This window comes from Aspergillus neoniger (assembly GCF_003184625.1).
Source record: "Aspergillus neoniger CBS 115656 unplaced genomic scaffold BO87scaffold_5, whole genome shotgun sequence".
In the NCBI taxonomy this organism is placed as follows: Eukaryota; Fungi; Ascomycota; class Eurotiomycetes; order Eurotiales; family Aspergillaceae; genus Aspergillus; species Aspergillus neoniger.
This window is the reverse complement of record NW_020291133.1, coordinates 708,503-727,543: the sequence shown is the minus strand read 5'-3', so window position 1 is coordinate 727,543 and position 19,041 is coordinate 708,503. Positions and strand designations below refer to the sequence as shown.

General features: G+C 50.7%; 8 protein-coding genes across 8 annotated transcripts; 3 read left to right on the top strand and 5 right to left on the bottom strand.

Annotated features, from left to right (window-relative positions):
* Positions 1-1,851: 1,851 nt before the first annotated feature.
* Positions 1,852-4,588, bottom strand: BO87DRAFT_448486 (protein arginine N-methyltransferase; the record flags this gene model as incomplete). The annotated part of the gene is made up of 4 exons (XM_025628298.1): positions 1,852-2,115; positions 2,174-3,735; positions 3,800-4,421; positions 4,475-4,588. 4 exons carry the CDS (start codon positions 4,586-4,588, stop codon positions 1,852-1,854), a joined length of 2,562 nt encoding a protein of 853 aa, XP_025483339.1.
* A 1,058-nt stretch (positions 4,589-5,646) lies between these two features.
* Positions 5,647-7,735, top strand: BO87DRAFT_187595 (DEAH-box ATP-dependent RNA helicase PRP43). The gene has a single exon (XM_025618460.1). The coding sequence runs from the start codon at positions 5,757-5,759 to the stop codon at positions 7,551-7,553; it is 1,797 nt and encodes a 598-aa protein (XP_025483338.1). The 5' UTR covers positions 5,647-5,756; the 3' UTR covers positions 7,554-7,735.
* Positions 7,736-8,212: 477 nt separating this feature from the next.
* On the bottom strand, positions 8,213-10,916 carry BO87DRAFT_373514 (uncharacterized protein). Its single transcript, XM_025622568.1, has one exon. The coding sequence runs from the start codon at positions 10,770-10,772 to the stop codon at positions 8,583-8,585; it is 2,190 nt and encodes a 729-aa protein (XP_025483337.1). The 5' UTR covers positions 10,773-10,916; the 3' UTR covers positions 8,213-8,582.
* Positions 10,917-11,090: 174 nt separating this feature from the next.
* On the top strand, positions 11,091-12,046 carry BO87DRAFT_373513 (nucleobindin SSP120). The gene is made up of 2 exons (XM_025622567.1): positions 11,091-11,329; positions 11,423-12,046. Exons 1-2 carry the CDS (start codon positions 11,215-11,217, stop codon positions 11,905-11,907), a joined length of 600 nt encoding a protein of 199 aa, XP_025483336.1. The 5' UTR covers positions 11,091-11,214; the 3' UTR covers positions 11,908-12,046.
* Positions 12,047-12,063: 17 nt separating this feature from the next.
* On the bottom strand, positions 12,064-13,496 carry BO87DRAFT_351939 (tRNA(Phe) (4-demethylwyosine(37)-C(7)) aminocarboxypropyltransferase; the record flags this gene model as incomplete). The annotated part of the gene is made up of 2 exons (XM_025621164.1): positions 12,544-13,496; positions 12,064-12,462 (listed from the first exon to the last, which is right to left on the bottom strand). Exons 1-2 carry the CDS (start codon positions 13,417-13,419, stop codon positions 12,064-12,066), a joined length of 1,275 nt encoding a protein of 424 aa, XP_025483335.1. The 5' UTR covers positions 13,420-13,496.
* Positions 13,497-14,059: 563 nt separating this feature from the next.
* Positions 14,060-15,857, bottom strand: BO87DRAFT_404220 (FAD-binding oxidoreductase; the record flags this gene model as incomplete). Its single annotated transcript, XM_025625836.1, has 7 exons — positions 14,060-14,342; positions 14,408-14,607; positions 14,665-15,004; positions 15,064-15,154; positions 15,262-15,323; positions 15,404-15,548; positions 15,579-15,857. The coding sequence occupies 7 exons, from the start codon at positions 15,855-15,857 to the stop codon at positions 14,065-14,067; spliced, it is 1,395 nt and encodes a 464-aa protein (XP_025483334.1). The 3' UTR covers positions 14,060-14,064.
* An 867-nt stretch (positions 15,858-16,724) lies between these two features.
* Positions 16,725-17,042, top strand: BO87DRAFT_187545 (uncharacterized protein). The gene has a single exon (XM_025618459.1). The coding sequence runs from the start codon at positions 16,799-16,801 to the stop codon at positions 16,997-16,999; it is 201 nt and encodes a 66-aa protein (XP_025483333.1). The 5' UTR covers positions 16,725-16,798; the 3' UTR covers positions 17,000-17,042.
* Positions 16,732-19,011, bottom strand: BO87DRAFT_413245 (phosphoinositide binding protein ATG18). The gene is made up of 5 exons (XM_025626563.1): positions 18,631-19,011; positions 18,410-18,564; positions 18,117-18,276; positions 17,188-18,064; positions 16,732-17,134 (listed from the first exon to the last, which is right to left on the bottom strand). Exons 1-5 carry the CDS (start codon positions 18,680-18,682, stop codon positions 17,086-17,088), a joined length of 1,293 nt encoding a protein of 430 aa, XP_025483332.1. The 5' UTR covers positions 18,683-19,011; the 3' UTR covers positions 16,732-17,085.
* Positions 19,012-19,041: the final 30 nt, after the last annotated feature.

Here is a 19,041-nt window from a genome sequence, read left to right as displayed (position 1 = left end):
AGAAGATACTAGTAGCAGCCAGATCACAGTTACAGACTTTACAGGAAGCTACGGAGAACGGTGGACTAACTACCTATCACACCCACTCAGTCAGTCACTCACTGTATACCTTTCCCCTCCCCTCCCTCTCAACGCTTAGATATCAATGACGCCTTCACCGGCCTAGATGGGAACTGAAAGAGAGAATGGAAATGTCCAGCCCAGCCCAGTCCAGCCCCATCTCATCATCACTGTGCAAATAGTAGGTTTCAATGATAAGCCCACGCAGCTTCATTCAAATCAATCGAATCGGAATGATTCTTTCCTCATGCCGATAACACCAACCACAGGGGTCCGTTGCATCACGTTGCCCTGCCCTGCCCGCCCTGCCGCGCCGAGCAGAGCACATCCCCCAACAGTACGGAGTAGTAGTAGACACCTTATTCCCAGACGGACATACCCCCCTTTCCCGTTCCAAGAAGGATTAAAAACACAATTTAGCCTGGAAAGAAGAAGAAAGAAGGAAGGAAGGAGAGAAATGATCCGCAAACCCCCAACTGTCTGTCCCATTTTCCGCCCCAAGAAGTTCTTGGTCCGAATAGTCCTGTCGCACTAGTGGTCGTCTGGTTGGCTTGGCTACATGTTCCGATCTACATCTGGGCTTTCCTCCTTCAACTGCATGTACTGCGCCTCCCCCCGGCAGTAGATGGGTAGATGGGTAGTAGATAGATAGAATATGTCTACTGCGAGGTACTAGTTGGTGTTAGTAACTGTATGTATGTATGATCCAGCCAGCCAGCCAGTCAAGCCAAGACTATCTACTCGACTACTACTATAACTACTACGTAGTAGGGACATGGATACCTACAGCTAGCAAGTAGGTAACTATCTATGTGAATACACAGAAAAGTAAGAAGAAGAATGCACAGCGAATACGTTATCTGCTGGGGATAAATATACTGTACTTATTCACCCCCTTCTGAATTCCTAGGCAGGGCAATGGGACCAAGTACCTAGATACTACTAAATAGATACGGGATCTACGGAGTACTACTCCGTACTTGCGTACTGCGTACTACAGCATACATAACGCATACTTTATGCACAAGCGTAACCAAGCCAAGTAAACTAAAGTCATGCAGGAATAGAAAAAAAAAGTTCGGTTCCATCATTCTTCTCAACATTTTCCAAATGGGACGAAGCCACGTCCTACTAACGAGTACCCATCCGGGGGGAAGACGCACTGATACATTAGTGCATCTTTCTTCCTCTCCATATGCTCGGTGGGGAACCAATGGTAGCCCTTTTAGTTGCAGTGAGGCAGACGGTGGGTTTTGGGCCCTTGTCAATCAATTTCAATGGATGGGTGGTTTTGTCCTCCATCTATTGTACAAACAAACACGAACAAACAAATAGGATTGTTGGGGGAGGACAAGATATGATAGTAGGTTCGGGTTTGGATTTTAGGTTTGGGTTTCTTACTTTCTTTTTGGAAGGTTTTCTTTTTGATCTGAACCACTAAGCAAGATTGACTATCACGTCAGATGGGATTAGTTAGTTATTTAGTAGTTAGTTGCTTATTATGTAGTTGCTTAAAATCCGTGCAAGTCCAGCCAGCCAGGCTACGATGCAACTTTACCTAGACTTGACCGAAGCGGACGGCTGAAGATCCGATGCAGCTGAGCTGACTTCTTACTACAAGGCCTTCTTCGGCGATCATCAATCCTTCTCGGTCGGAATAATTCATAGGTATGCTTTAACTACTCTTCATCATATGTAAATTTTTAAAAAAGAAAAATGTCCATCATCACATCTTAGTCAGATTCGTCTGCTTCTGCAGCCTTCCCTTCTTTTATTCTACACTTCACCGCATCACATGAGGCAACCCTCCTTGATGCTGGAGTGCAGCTCGCTCGTCCCAACCCGGACACGTCGCCCGCCACGTGATCGCTGGGGCTGTCGCTGCAGATTGCCAGCCGCTGGAGATGTGCCTTTGCCCCCACTCATCACCACTTCCTCTTCGTTGCCTTCCACGGCGAATACTTCCACCATCCACTCATACCATACCTTGCGGTCGTCGGTCTGCCGGTACATGGTCACCACCACTTCGCCATTGTCGGGCACATTCAGAGGGGTCTGTGGATAGCAGATAGTTAGCATCCCTCCATTTAAATTCAATATGTGGAATACAGACCTTCAATGGGAAGTAGATCGGAAACCAACTGATCATGTCGGCACTCTTGGTATCCATCGTGACAGGATTGGTGGACAGCTCAATGTCGCGGTATAACACCGTCTCAAAGTATCCCGCCAGGCCATGGCACACTCCGCGATTGTAGACTGGGAATGACAGACGAGTCCGGCGCACGTTATGCGAATTGGAGATCGTTGACGTGGTCGGCAATTGAGGGGGGATATGCCGGTTGGGATGCTCAAACGACCAGGTCGTCTGCACGAATGGGATGGGCGCTTCTCCAGAACCCGGTAGCGTGGAGATTGAGTCTCGGGCACTATACTTAGCGCCCCCATGACTGGAGTTCATTAGTGTAGATGCAGAGGGCTGATTCGTGGAGAGGAAGTCGATCGCGTGTAACATGACCACATACGGCGTCTCCGGCGCTGCTGGGTTAGAGACGGATTGATTCATGACATCGGCATGGAGCTTCGGCGCCGCGATGGGCGTAAGGTGAGCCGTGTAGGAAGCCGGAATGGAGATACCGTGAACAGGATTGAGTAAGTGAGTTACGCCGTCAAGGCATTCTGGCGAAAGCTCATTGTCGCCGAACGAGCCCAGCAGCTCTGAGATCAGAATGTCGATCGTAGTGGGAACGAGCTCGGTGACGGGGGGCGCGGCTGCTGATTCGGCCGTCTGTGCCGATTCCTGCTCCTCGTTGGCATTGTAAAGTAACGAATCTTCGATCCCAAGGGATTGCCCTACCGGTCCTGTTTGTCCTCCCGAATCACCCTGCTTCTCAACCTGCGGGCCTTTCCAGGCTCGCATGTCCGACTGCACAAGCTTGACTTGTCCACCCCATTTCTGCTCATTGTGGCGTTGGAGAAGGACGAAAGCATTGGTGTTCTTCTCAACTGCCCAGAGGTCAATCTTGACCCCAGTCTCGACACTGGCTTGGAGCGCCCGCGACACGAGCGGTCCTCGACCCGCACCAACCACGGCCACAACCACTCGGCCGTCGGGGTTCGAAGTTGGCTTCCCTTCACTTGCCCAGTCGGTAAGAGCTTTGGCGACCGCGCGCTCATACCATTTGTATTTAATAGGATCTTTCTCGAATACCTCGTAAGTAATGCTTTCCAGGTTGACAGTCAACGGCTGCAAGGGCGCCTGAAGATAGTCTTGGTATCCAACTCCAAACCTCTCCATGGCGCTCCTAGAAGGCTGGCGTTGCTGTAGATTTCTGAGGTAGGAAAGATGAGGGGTCGGGTCATAATGCTTCTTGTTGGATACCGCGGCCTGAGTGAGACTAGGATAATCAGAGCCGGACAGAGCGGGGAGTTTGGTTCCTGTAGTTTCTTGCTCATCTACGCCTGGGATTGGGCCAACATCGCAGAGAAGGATCCATGGGGATGTCCGTAGGCGCATGAACCGACCGATGAGCGCCTGGTGTGTCTTAGACAGTACGGGATAACCCTTCTGGTTCTTGATGAACGTGTTGGCATCAAATGTGAGCATATGAACAGGCTCGGAATACCAGCGAGACTGCACGGACATGGGAGGGAGGTGCTTAGGCATTGAAAGCGCTAATCATATCATCTTAGCAGCAGGTAGGAGACGCCAAAGGAAGAACATGGGAGAATATCTTACCTACGACAAGCCTGGAGTGGTATTTACAAGTTCTCCGTATCATATCCCAAGCATCCCAAGTGCCAAACGGATCCACTCGCAATGGCTGCCCTGTGAGCGGTTCTCCAAGGAACTCCTGACGGGCAAGGCGAGACAGATCAGCTATTCCATCTACTTCCAAGTCTGGATTATCAACCATAGGCATCCAAATGTGAAACTGTATGTAAGGAGCGAGGTTGATAGCATCCTGTATCGCTCTCGCATAGTAGCTCACGCCTTCTGCATGGATCTCTCCGTGGTGCAGTTTCGGGCCAGGAATCAAGAGGTACCCAAGGCCACAAAAAGCTGCATACGCGACCTCCCGCATGAACACCTGACGCGAGATGTCTGCAATCAGGGGATCCGGGGAGCATAAATCGATCCAACCGCTGGTGACGCCAACTATCTGCGACATCGTCTCATCCGGGGTCAAGTGGCTATCCGCGGGAGTTAAGGGAGGGATAAAGATGGGGCGCATATTGTCGGTCGTCATCAATGTCCCATTGGCAGCCGGAGTCAAAGGAGCGTTTGGTTTGGAGCCTAACAGGGTGAGGATGCGAGAATGGAAGGCCTCCGTGGTAATTGGTGCCGTAAGCATGTCATACTGAGCGATCCAAGTTAGCACATGAGCCGGAATTTGCACGAAGACATGCGTACATTGCTTTCATGGGCTGCCTGTACAATTGCAGCCGTGATTGGGTTCTTGCGGTTGGTTTCATGCTGTCCGATGCAAAAGCTAGGAGCCATGTCTTCTGGATTGAAAGAGTCCATGTTCGACAACGGCGGATATTCTAAGACGAGAAAAGGGCACTGGGACCTGGTGACGGGGCGATATGACAAAGTTAAATGCAACTAAACAGTAGAAACATAGGCTGAGATCATGAGGCAGAGAATCGTTAATCGGACTGTATATAGGGAAGGAAAGGCGATGAATATTGACAACGGTCTCTATCTAAGTAGTAGCTGGTTAGTCCCGCATCGCAGATCAATTGAGTCCCCCGGCAGTTTTCATCTCAAGGCCAGGTAGAATCTCATATAAGAACGGCAACAAACATGGGAGAGCAAAGAAGGAGGACCAGTCGCGTAGGGATGCTAACCGAGAAATTAAACGCCCCTTCAGTGGGAACGTCGCGCGACAATGGGCTCCTGGATAGCCCCGCGTACCTGAGCAAACGTGCATCGCGACGGACTTTCTTTCATGCCTGGATGCCTGGATGCCCCTTGCCGGCGGTAAGCGATTTCTGTGGGGTTTCCAGCGGCAGAATACAGGGCGGTGAGGCGCGGAAATTGCAGCTGTGGCGACGGGCGGCCAACCTGCCTATCCGGGCCGCCTTTTTTTTCTGAAGCCGTTCGGCGACAATCCCATCTCTCGTTTGTCGCTCCGCAGCCAACTTCTTTCCTCTTCTTCCCTCACAATTTCTTTCCTGGCTTCGCTCTCTGCTAGCCGTCATGGTTGATCGACGATCGGATTCTGAGAACGGTTCGCGTGCTAAACGTCAAAAGATGGACAAGTCTGAAACCGATCCCAAGGACAACCCGTACCTGGCTCACATGTATGCGGACAACGGCAACTCCAACACATGGACCGATGGCACCACAGATCTTCACCCCGCCTTTGGGAAGATGAAGAGGCACCAGACCACCGCTGCGTTGGCTAAGAAGGTGGAAGATGGCGATATCAACCCGTTCAACGGTCAACCCTTCTCCAGCAAATATGTTTCTATCCTGCAGACTCGTCGCGATCTGCCCGTACATGCTCAGAGGTGAGTTTTCAACACCCGTGCAAGTGGTTTGCTACATCGCAAATGGGTTCTAACCATGTCTTTTCTATAGAGATGAATTCTTGGAGCTTTACCAAAAGTCGCAGATTCTGGTCTTTGTCGGTGAAACTGGTTCCGGAAAGACCACGCAGATTCCCCAATTCGTCCTCTTTGATGACATGCCGCAAACTCAGCGCAAGATGGTTGCTTGTACCCAGCCTCGTCGTGTCGCCGCCATGTCCGTCGCTCAGCGTGTCGCCGCCGAGCTGGATGTCAAGCTTGGAGAGGAAGTCGGTTACAGCATCCGTTTCGAAGATATGACCAGTTCCAAGACTGTGCTCAAGTACATGACGGACGGTATGCTTCTGAGAGAAGCCATGAACGACCACAACCTCAACCGCTACAGTACCATTATTCTGGACGAAGCCCACGAGAGAACAATGGCTACTGATGTCCTCATGGGCCTTCTCAAGGAAGTTGTGCTGCGCCGGCCTGACCTGAAGATCATTATCATGTCTGCTACTCTGGATGCACAGAAGTTCCAGCGTTACTTCAACGATGCCCCTCTCCTTGCGGTTCCCGGTCGTACTCACCCTGTCGAGATCTTCTATACCCCTGAGCCCGAGCAGGACTACGTCGAAGCTGCCATTCGCACCGTCCTGCAGATCCACGCGACAGAAGACGAAGGTGATATCCTTCTCTTCTTGACTGGTGAAGAAGAAATTGAAGACGCCTCACGGAAGATCTCGTTAGAAGCCGATGAAATGGTAAGAGAGGCCGATGCTGGTCCCATCAAGGTCTACCCTCTCTACGGTAGTCTGCCCCCGCATATGCAGCAGCGCATTTTCGAACCGGCTCCCCCTGCCCGCCGTCCGGGAGGCCGTCCCGGCCGGAAGGTCATTGTGTCCACCAACATCGCTGAAACTTCGCTTACCATCGACGGTATTGTATACGTCGTCGATCCTGGTTTCTCGAAGCAGAAGATCTACAACCCCCGTATCCGTGTCGAGTCTCTTCTGGTGTCTCCCATCTCCAAAGCCTCCGCACAACAGAGAGCTGGTCGTGCTGGTCGTACGCGCCCCGGAAAGTGCTTCCGTCTGTACACCGAAGGAGCCTTCAAGAAGGAACTCATCGACCAGACATACCCCGAAATTCTGCGCTCCAATCTTTCTTCTACCGTGCTGGAGTTGAAGAAACTCGGCATTGATGATCTTGTTCACTTCGACCTGATGGATCCTCCTGCTCCGGAGACTCTGATGAGAGCTTTGGAGGAACTCAACTATCTGGCTTGCTTGGACGATGACGGAAACCTCACCCAGCTGGGTCGCTTGGCCTCTGAGTTCCCCCTTGATCCCGCACTTGCTGTGATGCTGATTAGCTCCCCCGAATTCTACTGCTCCAACGAAATCCTTTCGATCACAGCCCTGCTTTCCGTCCCGCAAGTCTTCGTCAGACCTGCTTCTCAGCGGAAGCGTGCCGATGAGATGAAGGATCTCTTCGCCCACCCCGACGGTGACCACCTCACCCTTCTTAATGTCTACCATGCCTTCAAGAGCCCTGAAGCGCAGGATAACCTGAAGCAATGGTGCCACGACCACTTCCTCTCTCTGAGATCGCTGCAATCCGCAGACAACGTGCGCATGCAGCTTCTGCGCATCATGGAGCGTGAGGAACTCGAGATGGTGTCGACCCCCTTCGAGGACAAGAAGTATTACGAAAACATCCGCCGTGCGCTGTGCGCCGGCTTCTTCATGCAGGTCGCCAAGAAGGAGACTCAGGGCAAGAACATGTATGTCACGATCAAGGACAACCAGAACGTTCTCTTGCACCCCTCGACCGTCCTGGGCCACGAAGCGGAATGGGTTCTCTACAACGAATTCGTTCTCACCACCAAGAACTACATTCGGACTGTCACGGCCGTCAAGCCCGAATGGCTCATTGTAAGTCATACCTTAACTTTTCAACCAAACACTTAGACCAATACTAACACAGCGCCTACCAGGACATCGCGCCCACATACTACGACATCTCCGGCTTCCCCAAGGGCGAGATCCGCTCCTCCCTCCTTCGCGCCGCCGAGAGACTTTCCCGCAAGGAGAAGATGCGCTCTGATTCCAGCAGAAGACGATAGACTAAGTTAATTCTTTGTTGTCACGATATCTATAGATCATGTTTTCTTTTTACTTCATGCCCATGATAATCATGCAGCTCAATTAAAAAGGGTGTATCCGGTTTTTCCTTTTTCCAAGTTTCATTTTATTCACAGTACTTATACATTCGTCTGTTACTTTATTATCTTTCATGTCTCCGGGCTTTTTCTTACTCTGTTATGGACTCTGGTCATCCCGGGGAATTTGCAGTATTTATTTTCCACCTCAACAAATTATCTTCCGGAATTAGATAAAGGTACGGACTAGAAAGAGAGAATGTTTGTCCAGTGACATGTAGTGTACACATACTCTTACCCCATTGTAGATCGTGGTCGTTAGACCTCTATTCGAAATGCCCATGTCCAGTACAATAAATGACAGAACAGCAGACTTACTCCGCTAGTAACTTATGCACAATACTAGAGAATAAGAGCCTCGATACTCTGAACCGGATAATACCAATTCAAGGGACTAGGAATCCAACGCTCAATTCTAACCCTTATTTATCATCACAAGAAAAATAGAATGATAAAGAAAAAAGTACAAGCTATAGTATGAATACTGTACAAATGTCCCAGGTAGCTTGAATCGACTACCTAGAGATATAAAAACATTCAAAGCAATCCCAATGCCGGCCAGAGGTTGGCGAGCTTATCATCGACACTTTCACCGTACATGAGTGGTATAAGGTAGGTATATGATAGGATGTGATGGGTATACGGAGGGAGTATGTTCCATCTGAGTTTTGAGTTGGGGGAGAGGGAAAAGGGGGAATAGGAGGATGCTCTGAGGAACGCAATTATTCGTGGCCCAGAGAGTAGTGTAGAGTGCCTTAGGAGGTCAAGGGGGCTGAGTCTACGACTTCATGTATCGAATACTGACTTTGTTGAAAGAAGATTCGAGTTCCGGCGCAGGAGCAATGTGTTCGTGTTTTCGACGGAGGAGGTGGTCTTGGTGGTGGGTAGAGCGAGGGGGAGAAGGAGGGGGCGACGGTATGGTAGACTCCTGCTTGCGGGTCTGGTGGAGGTCGAAGACCATTTGCTTGAGTTGTGAAATTTCGGCCTTCAGGGAGGTGATCTCTTGTTCCTGGGCTGCGGCTGTGGACTTATTCTCCTTTTTGGCTTTTTCGACTTGTTTGCTGATTTCTTGGAGCAGGCTCTGGCGGTCCTTGTCTTCGAAGACTTGCTCGGGAACTTTAGGGGCGTTGGCTGACGCTGGGGATCCGGCGAGCATGGCGGTTAGGACCTGCTGCGAGTAGAGCTCTATCATGTCTTGCCACTTTTTGGAGGGCGATTTGCCCTCGTAGGCACTCAGACGCTCGTTCATGACGTTCACAAAAGCGTAGGCTTTCTCCCATGCGAGTTTATCTTGCATATCCTTTGGTGCGGCCTCCGCTGCCAATGACCATCTCTTGTGGTGGGGGTCGTGGGAAGACTTGATGTCTAGTTGCTTGCTGGCTGCTTCCCAGTTGAAACCGCTGTTCATGGCCGATGTGATGATGGCTTCGGACATGTCGTATTGCTCGCAGGCATCGCACATGTGTACCATTAGTACGATGAGTCGTTCAAGGCGGAAGAGCTGGTGCTCTGTTGACGAGACCATGAATGCCAGTGTTCTTTTGACGGTCTGCACTCCCTTTTCCCAGTCGGTACGGATAGCACAGAACCGCAGGTAAGAGTTAAGGATTGCAAAGTCGTCCATATGCCCTGCGGATCTCGCAGCTAGGAGGTATGCATCGGCGCGATCCGGCTGATCGAAGCGCAGACAAGACACAATGAGAGTGGCGTAGATGACGGGGTTTGCCGAATCCACTGGTGGGACGATGATCTCAACTCCATTGACCACTTGGCGCTGATAGAGACCCAAGCCATTCATGTCTACCGGATAGCCATGTCCGTTCAACATCTCCAGGAAGATGTCAAAACCCATGAGGTTCTTGGATTTGCGGAAGAAGGTAAGGATTGTGAGGATTAGAGAGGCACTGAGCGGGAACTTGTGTGGAAGGATGGTCTTCAAGATCAAATCACAGAGATCGTTCTGACGGGTTTTGGTGAACGCAAGAATCATCTTCTTTAAGACTTCTGGCCGGTCCGGATCCGTGCACTGCATCAGATTGTTGGCTAGCCGGAGGAGGAGTTCCTGCAAGGGCATCTCATTCCGCATATAGATTTCGGTATCACGCTGGACGTCCCGATCGAGCCGATTCCGCTCTTCCGTCATGTGTCGTATCGAGTGCACACGAAGGTCCTTGGCTAGATCATCAATATTAGCCTTCTCCGAGCCCTTCACTTGACGCATTCTGCGCCGAAGGCTGTTCAATTCCGCTAGCAACTGCGGCACTCTCAATTGGGGGATTGAGAAGTCGGCACTGTAGTTCATCTGGACCCCCTGATAGCTGTGAGCAATTGCCGGCCGCAACAGAAGTCTAATAGCTAGCTGCTTGAGCGCAAGCTTCCGGATGACCTTCTGGCGGACCACATCGCCAGTGAGCCATGTGGGCGTATCGTCATCCTCCAGCGAAAGGCCATAGTCCTCATTCGCGTCCTCTGCCAGCGGATCCTCGCTCTCCGCGACCAGATCACGAATTATCTGATTATCCCTCTCATTCGCAAAGGCTGTAGTTGAGTGGAACGATGCAAACGGTGCGTTCCTTCTGGGCCATTGGTATCTCATAGGTGCCGGGCGAGTCGCTGTGCTGAACTGTCTGGTCTGTAACGTTCCATTGAGAAATCCCTGCTTCCGACGCGACATTAGAGCCTCCACCAGACGCTGTTCCTCATCCACCAGCTCAATGACCTCTTCCTTGACTGCCGCGATCTTTTCCTCCCATTCGTGACGGCGCTGGCCCTTGGCCTGGGCGTCTGCCAAAGCAGCGGCGGCGAAGATGCTGGTGTATAGTGCTGTTACCGAGTTTCCGAGCCGGAGGCGTTTCTTGCTGGCTGCCGAAGTACCTCTCGAAGCCACCCCATTAGAGACAGTACTTAAGCAAGAGACGCAGCGGCAGGTGGATTGCGCCGGAGCGGCGCGGGACCAAAGACCTTGCATTCTCAAGTCATTTCTGCCGTGAACCGACTCCAATGACGAGAATCAGAGGATGGAGAATGTGACCAATTGATTGATCACAAGGATCCGACGACCAATGGCGGGACAAAATCGAGGTCGGGGGGGCGAAGATGAAGGGGGTCGGAGGGGGAGGAAATATCGGGGCGGAAGGTCGAGAATCTTTTGATGATGATCCAAAACCGGCTAAACGAAAGTCGGACCACCGGCAATGCAAACCAAACAAACCGGGGGAACTTCCAGCTGTTGGAACCAAGACTAAGACTGACTGGCTTGACTTGGTCTGGAATGGAATCAGCCATCCCTTTCCTTTGTTCCCGGCGATCTGTCACATTCGCGAGATCTCATTCATTCTGCAATTTTACGACTCGTCGGATCTTCGCCTGGCCGCTCGTGGCTCTATAAATAAGTATATTCTCACCCGACAATGCTTGTCGTCCTCGCTACTGCTCTATTGGCCCTGAGCGGCAGCTTGGTGAGTGCCCACGGTTCTCACTCCGACCAGCCGCCCTCGTCGGATTGGGCCACCCGGCATATGCAAGGTATTTACTACTACCACTATCTATCATATTGATATCCGTCCCTGAAAGGGTGCAATTGATTGTGTGACTGATTATCCGGCCCCAATTGAACAGAGGAGCATCACATTGATGCCTTCGACGCTGCTTCCTTCTTCTCCCTTCACGACTATGATGAATCCGGGGCATGGACTCCCGAGGAAGTGCGCAAGACATACGGCATGGACGATGAGACGAATGCAGGTGCCACAGAGGATCGCAAGAGCCAAGCCTTGAGAGAGGTGTTCACGCTCTTCGACCCCACGAATACTGGCTTCATCACCCGCGACAATTGGATGCGCATCATCGCCGAGGGCACTCGGCTGCCCGATTTGGGATTCGGTCCGGGCCACCACGGCGACATTGAGTATGAGTACGAGATCCACCACTTCGAGAAGTACCATGGCGAAGATGCGACAGAGGAGGAGCTCACCCACCCCGAAGACATTGAGCACTTCCGGCGGCACGACGAGGAAGATCTGGCGATGGAGCGCCTCGAGCAGCTTGAGAGCATGCAGATCGTCGAGGCCAACATACCGCAGAAGTTCCTCAAGCAAGCTTAGATGAGTGTACATTAGATTCCTTATGTTGTTGTTGTTATAGTTGATGATGATACTGTACATAATAAATGTGTGATGAGACGAGCATCCTCGTGGGTGGTCATACCTTGGAAATAATGCCAACCCAATCCAAACGAAGCGTCCATGAGCGTTATAACGTTATACCTCCAGCGCCGGCAACCTGACATCAAACACGCAATGCATCACCCCCGGAGCATACGTCTTGACCTGTTCAACATGTCGACACTCCGCCACGACCTCACCTTCCACCTCCAAAACCTCCCCCCTCAACCTCCCAACCTCCATCGTGACCCGATCCCTCATCTCCTCAATGCGCCTCACATCCACATTCTCATGCACATGCAACCAACCCCCCAACCTTCCATCCACCATTCGACACGCATCCCCCCAAGCAGCCTCCGACGACGGCAACAATCCCAAATTAACATGTCTAACAGGCGGCCACCGGCCCCTCACCTCCATCACATCCCTAATCTGCGCCAAAACGCGCGCCGCAAACCGATTATCCCCATGAAACACCACCACCTTATCCCCATCCTCCCCATCCCTCAACCCATCCACCAACTCCTCCACCCCAATTCCACCCTCCAACACCCCATCCTCACCAACCCTAACAACCCTACATCCCCACCCATTAGCCACACACCCCCTCCGTAACCCCTCAACAGACCACCCATTAATCTCCCATCCCCAAACCCTCCTCACCCCGCGCCGGAGGTACGAAAACACAAAATACCCTATCCCCGCATACATATCCACCACACTCATCCCTCGCCCTGCCCCCTCAATATCCTGCCTGGCTAACCCCTCCATCCCCGATCCCAATATCCTCGCCTTCTCCGTAACATTCCCCCTTGAGAACATCGTATACATAGGCGCCCAGATCTGCTCAATGCCATGGTTCTGCACCGTGCTTACCCAGAACGCGCGCCCCAGCTCCTCTGCTGTTGGCGAGTCCAGGTTTGTGATTGTGCTGGGCGCGGACCCGAAGTCCCCGTGCAGTGGGAGTAGACCGCCGGGACTGCGCATGCGGTTCTCGGTGCCTTGTGCGTCGGTTAGGGCGATGGGGGCGTTCATGGCGATGTGGGTGAGGTTGTAGCGGGAGAAGGCGGAGAGGATGCATTCGTACAGAGTCGTCTTTTGGGTTGCCGTTAGGGTGCTGTAGAGGGTGTGCCAGGCGGGTGGGGTGGTGAGGGCGTTGACGGGGAGGAGGAGGAGGGGGGCGTAGATGGTGAAGCGTTTGGGGAGGGAGGATATGGGGAGGGTGGTGTCATTGTTGTTGTTGTGGTGGTGGTGGTGGGTTAGGTATGTTGTGATGCCTTTTTGGAGGGGGTTTAGGAGCGTTGGTTTGGGTTTGCGGGGGTGGTTGTGGTGCTGGTTGTTCTGGTTCTTCGTGGCGGTGATGGCATTGTCGGTGGTGAGGGGGAGGGGTGATGTGGTAGTTGTGGTTGTTGTGTTGATGGTACAGTCGGGGTTGTCCGGGGGTGGTAGCATGGCGAGGGAGGTATGTACGTGGGTGCCAATTGCTGGTTCAGGCGTGTGGAAGCTGCAGATGTAAATGCAGGAAGATATTGTACCTTGGTGGTTACTGATAGTGTAATGACCTGACGGGCGATGATGAAAATTACATGATCTGCGGGGAGTGGGGACCGTATTGTGGTTCGGAAGTGGGCTGTCTAGTTAGGTTGGTACTATAGAGTGCAAGATAGGAATGATAATGCCACAACACAATCCGAACTAATATCCGGTCGTAGTCTTGCTGGTTTATAGCCTTCTTATTTTAGTTTCCATTCTCTTGAATGTAGTTCGATGGTAAGAATATTTTCAGTATCTAGGAAGTATCTAAAATATTGATAGTCAATTCTTGTAGATGCGTCATGAAGTCAATGTTATAAAGGTGGATTTATTAGATCGATTGATTGCTTTTATTATTTTTCTGATCCTGATTTCTCTACATTTTCTCTTTATATACTTCTTGTACAACTCGTTTCTATAAATCTTACATAAACCTGGAGTATACAATCAGCCGGTGCCATTCTAAAAACACATGTCTTGGTATTAGTACATTCGAAAAGAAGTAGAAACCTCCCATCGCTATCAGACTATGTCCGCCTCCGTGCACCTCCCCGAGACAAGTATCTAGACATTGTCCCGTAGAAGAAAGCCACCATTCTGCAGCTTCTGGAAAACGCCCTCAGGGTCATACTTGGCCGCCACCTCCTGCATCCGCTTGACATTCTCGGCCCCATAGCTGCCCAAAACCTTCTGGGAAGCGGTAGCAAAGCTCATACACTTAAAATCCAGAAGAAGTCCTCTCGCCTTAGCCAGGTTCTGCACTTTTTCTGACATGGTATCCACAGCACTTTGTGCGGCGACATCATCGCCATCTTTGGGCCATTCACAGGTGAATACCCACCCTATTAGAATTGGGTAAAGTTGCATTAGCTTCATGAAATATACAGAGAAAGGAAGTAAAACATACAGCACTGTGGAACACTCTCGTGGCCCATGATATTCTCACCACGGTCTTTACCAGCTTGAACAGCAGCTGTACCAACTGGCTGAATGGTATAATGTAAAACGGTATCAGCTGGAAGGGTCTTACGGACCTCAACCCAGGTTTTATACACTTCTTCGTATAGCTCGGGTGAGTTTCGGGTGGTAACTGTACAAATCGATCGTCTGTATATATTTTAGTAATCATAAGAGTGCGTTCCGGTTGCAACCAATACTACTCACTTGAGAGGTGTTTGGGCATGGCCCATAGCTTGGGCTAGAGATAAAAGGGTACCATTTGTCGAGGGTAGGACTGTTGTCATCAAGCTTCTGAGGTTATGAAACGGCCTGAAAGTTTCCCGGGCCTCAGACTCAGCTGGATGGTCCCCATAGAGTAGGCCTACTGCAACAAAGCCGTTGTTGAAATTGGTGAACAGCCCGGTCTTGGGATCTTTCTCCATAGTTTGTTGAACTTCGAAAGTAGCCTGGTTGATTGCCACATGATCCTCGGGGCTGTAGAGATTGATGATACATTGGACATTGATCAAAGGATGAGTTTCAAGATCAAACCGTGTCACAATGCCTGTTATAGTAGAGATTAGTTGAACTAGATGTTGAACACAATTATGCTACTAGACATACCAAAGTTAGAGCCACCACCCTTGAGGGCGCGGTAGAGATCGGAGTTCTCATTTCTATTAGCATTGATGAGTTTTCCATCCGCGAGTAAGATCTGGAGGACTCGTTAATTTTAAATCCTGGTACTGCCATGCCCTACACTCAACTCCTCGCCCAAAATAGAACAAAAACAAAGAATGTCAAAGATACTCTCGAACATACCTCAAAGTTCTTCACTCCATCAGCGCCGAGTCCATAAAGATTAGGCAAAGCTCCCAAACCTCCTATTGCAAAGTAGTCAATGACTTATTCCAACGATAGGGGGACACACAGAGAGAGGTAGAAAGCAAGAAAGCACACATACCTCCTAAGAGGAACCCTCCCAGTCCCACCTGGGAATCCCTCCCCCCAATGGCAGACAGCCCTCGCTCCTCCAGCCAAACATATACCTCGCCCCAGGTATTTCCCGACCCAAAGCGTGCAATGCCTTGTTGATCAGACAGTAGTTCCTTTGACCTAAGCTACCTGATGTCCAACACCACACCTGCTTCACCGACACTGCTGAATCCCACATTCGGGTTATGACCGGTTGTGCGGACAGCGAACTTGGTACCAGTCTCTTGTACAATAGCCAGGGCCTTGGTCAGTTCCTCAGCAGTACTCAGGTAGACATATGCTGCCGCAGGAGTCCAGCAGGTCTGTGACCAGGGGTAAGTCACAGCAGCTTGGTACTTGTCTCCAGATTCATTGATCACCACTTTATCGGGAGTATCATCGGGAAAGATAGATCTAAGCTGATCCAAAGCAGCGGCCGCCATGATTGTCCTGTGTAAAGGTGAGGATGGGGGATTGGATTGTTGTTACAGGTTGATATTATATTGAAAGGTGCTGACTGCAATGAAGTGAGAAATAGCTGTATCTTCGTTTTCTTTTCTCTCAGTTCTCGCACAGGATCGACTGGAGGTGTTCAGAACCTTTATATTACAAGAGACCAGTGTTATCCCGGCTCCTAGTCTCGCTTGGAGCCTCTGATGGGGGAGGATGTGCCCAAACGTGCATTGCTTGATCCACTTCACTCACTTTCTCTTTTGTCTTTCATTCTCCTCCCACTGCGCCTCTCCCCGCTCCATCCAACCCCAACCCCAACCCCTGTTTCTGTCCAGATCGGGGCAATGACAAGGCAGGATGGATAAGCACTAAAGCACAGATACCCACATAAGGTGGAAAGTGGAGCCTAGCGGGAATGATCGGTTATACTATCTCATACTAAGTATCTATCCAGCCGAACATGTTGGTTGTCACAGTTGATTGGATCTCTGATGATTAGCAGTCTGTTGGTGATTCACAGCTAGTGGTATTCCGCAGATTTGGTCACCCGGTTTCTCTCATTGGTGCCCTGCTGGACACCTTCATGTCATTCAGGCAACTACTGAGTCTTCTGCGTGGTCGTGCGCTGATAATTCAGATTTTTGTGTGAATGTTGTTTCTGGCGTTGGGATTCAAGATCATATTACACTGAGTTGGTTGAAATGGTTGTTTGTGTCGAATATAACAGGCAAGAGAAGCTAGCCCATGATATGACCTCACCGTGATAAGGGTAATATTTATTCGCTTCATACGACTTGTGGGTTGTATTACAGGCGTCAAAGTTTCTGGTAGAGTGGGAGGGAGGGAGCCAAGGTGGTGGCAGACCAAGTTTTCATGCATAAAGTACAACCATACAGTACAGCGCTCGAATATCAGAGATGCATGACACTCGATGCAGAATCGACCTCCGTCACAAAGATACCCAGGTCTAAGACATATGGGATTACATGGCAAGAGCATTAAGACGAGAAGAAGTCAGTCATCACATGATAGTATTCATGCAAGGCGGATAGGAGTAGCGCCTCGAAAAGGCTTAAACGATAGAGTAAGAACAAATAGGAAGGCGTATACTGGCCCTATTAGAAGTATATGAACGCTCAAATCAAAACAGAATGCAAAGGGCGCTGTAACGATCGACTTGTAGCAGCAGTAGACGTAACGAGTGGTATCATGGCGAGATTAATAGTCCATCACGGAGTATCCCAGGCGGTCATTTGTGTCGAGCACACTGCTTATCAGTCAATAACAGTTCTTCTATACCTGTAGGTAAAGCAGACTCACGAGTATTGTTTGGTCAACGTCCCCTCACCACCCTTGGAGAGATCGATGTTGAATACATAGAAGTTGCCGTCGCTAGTCACCACCATAACCTGGGGAGTGTTGGCGCTCATGGCGACCACACTGCGCAACGGGCCGTTGTTCCCGTTTGCTCCAGGTCCTTGGTTGGACTTGGGCAGTTTGATCCAGGCAAAGTCTCGGGCGGGCTCCCACATCTCGCTGACTCCCTTGGGGAGGTAGCCTCCAACCTTGGCAGCAAATGTGCTCCCAACGTTTTGGGAGGTGCGCCGGATCATGCCCATCAGAGTTCCATTGTGTTTCCTCGACGCAAGCTCGGATGCGGCCATGTCTCCACCTCTATCATCGGCATCGGATAATTGTCCAAGTGAGCTTTGGCTAGACCTTCGATCAGCGGCCGTAAGTGAAGAGGATGGTGTAGCGTCTGGCGACTGCGATTGAAGGCTTAATTTGAATAGGTGGATCGTTTCTGTGGAAGATGATACACAAAGGAGGGTCGAGGTGGTGTTAAAAGACATGCTGTAGATTCTGGATGGTATCGACCCTCGCCGGAACTGGTAAAGCTTGCGCCCGTCGGGGACAGAGAATACCCGTATGATCGTTCCTTTGTCCGACGCCGTGGCTATAAGTGTTCCGTCGCTATTCAACGTGATACACGCCAGCGGGGACCGATGCGCTTCAATGACGTTGATCGCTTCCAGCTTCAGAGTATCAAAGATCAGAACCTCGCCACTTGTAGGTGTAACATGTGTTGTGCCCGGAGGAGCGTGAGCTGGAGGTTGAAACGTAGAGGGCGGCGCCTTTTGCGGAAGAGGGTATGCAAGATAGCAGTTATCCGAGGATGGGGAGAGGGCACAGAGTGCTGCCGACAATTAGACATTCGAGCACATTCATAAAGGTAGTCGCAGCCTTACCGTTGGGGTTGGGAGAGGTCTCGATGGTATACAGGAGCTTCATCGTCTGGATATCGTAGAGGTATATCTGGTCCTCCAGCACAATGACAAGCCGTTTCCGGTTCAGCTTCACGGCCAGCACGGTCGTGGGGAAAGTCAATTCGCATATCGTCGATTGGCGCTACATGTTGCAGATGTGAGAAAAAGCGTTAACCATTTGCGCCTCGTGAATCGCGCAGCAGAATACAGGGAGAGATCATGCGATTTGTGAAAAAGAAGAATCTAACATCATGCGCGAAGGATTTCCTACGAACCTTGGTATTAGTTATTTGAAGGCGACGTGGTGATAGGATCAGCGCAACCAGGGACGTCGAGAACAGCATCTCAATAATAGCTATATTCCCTTCTTTCGTCTCATAGCTTTTTGCGAAAGGGTCCGTGGTGAAGATGCGAAATCCCTTAGAAGTCGCTGACAGGTGTCAAGATATATTTCATGACTGTAGAAGGGAGGAGTTGGGAGCAGGAAGAGCCTTACCCACAGCTAGATAGCTATAGTCCTGGTTAAACGTCACGAAGTTCATCGACATCGTTGCTTAGTCGATCACCGGGATCGACCACACCTCACTCCACTCTGCTTTCCTATTAAACCGATATATGACAGCACAGTATGCCGTGTGATGAATAAACCGAGAGATCTGAGATGAGCTTTGGTGATATCACGTCGTCTGGAGGAGTAACACGCTTTAGTGTCGGGTATGGAGGGGTTAGCAGATCCCTGGTTAGAGCCGGTTCCGTCACTGTTGATGGGCCTTGATTTGCATATCTCGCTTGCGCAACTGATACTCGAGTAACGGTTCGCCGTTTATATACTCCGAGCGCCTCCACAACCGCGAGGTGACGCCGACTTGGTTGGTTGGTAGCGGAGGTATCCGGGGGAAGAACAACA

Bases quoted from the DNA above. Each gene is read 5' to 3' on its own strand.
- BO87DRAFT_187595 (XM_025618460.1), top strand. From the start codon at position 5,757: ATGCCGCAAACTCAGCGCAAGATGGTTGCTTGTACCCAGCCTCGTCGT.
- BO87DRAFT_373514 (XM_025622568.1), bottom strand. From the start codon at position 10,772: ATGCAAGGTCTTTGGTCCCGCGCCGCTCCGGCGCAATCCACCTGCCGC.
- BO87DRAFT_373513 (XM_025622567.1), top strand. From the start codon at position 11,215: ATGCTTGTCGTCCTCGCTACTGCTCTATTGGCCCTGAGCGGCAGCTTG. The intron at 11,330-11,422 runs GTATTTACTACT...CCAATTGAACAG, and splicing joins GGCCACCCGGCATATGCAAG to AGGAGCATCACATTGATGCC.
- BO87DRAFT_187545 (XM_025618459.1), top strand. From the start codon at position 16,799: ATGCAGAATCGACCTCCGTCACAAAGATACCCAGGTCTAAGACATATG.
- BO87DRAFT_413245 (XM_025626563.1), bottom strand. From the start codon at position 18,682: ATGTCGATGAACTTCGTGACGTTTAACCAGGACTATAGCTATCTAGCT. The intron at 18,277-18,409 runs GTTCGTAGGAAA...TGCAACATGTAG, and splicing joins TTCAAATAACTAATACCAAG to CGCCAATCGACGATATGCGA. The intron at 17,135-17,187 runs GTGAGTCTGCTT...ACTGATAAGCAG, and splicing joins ACGTTGACCAAACAATACTC to TGTGCTCGACACAAATGACC.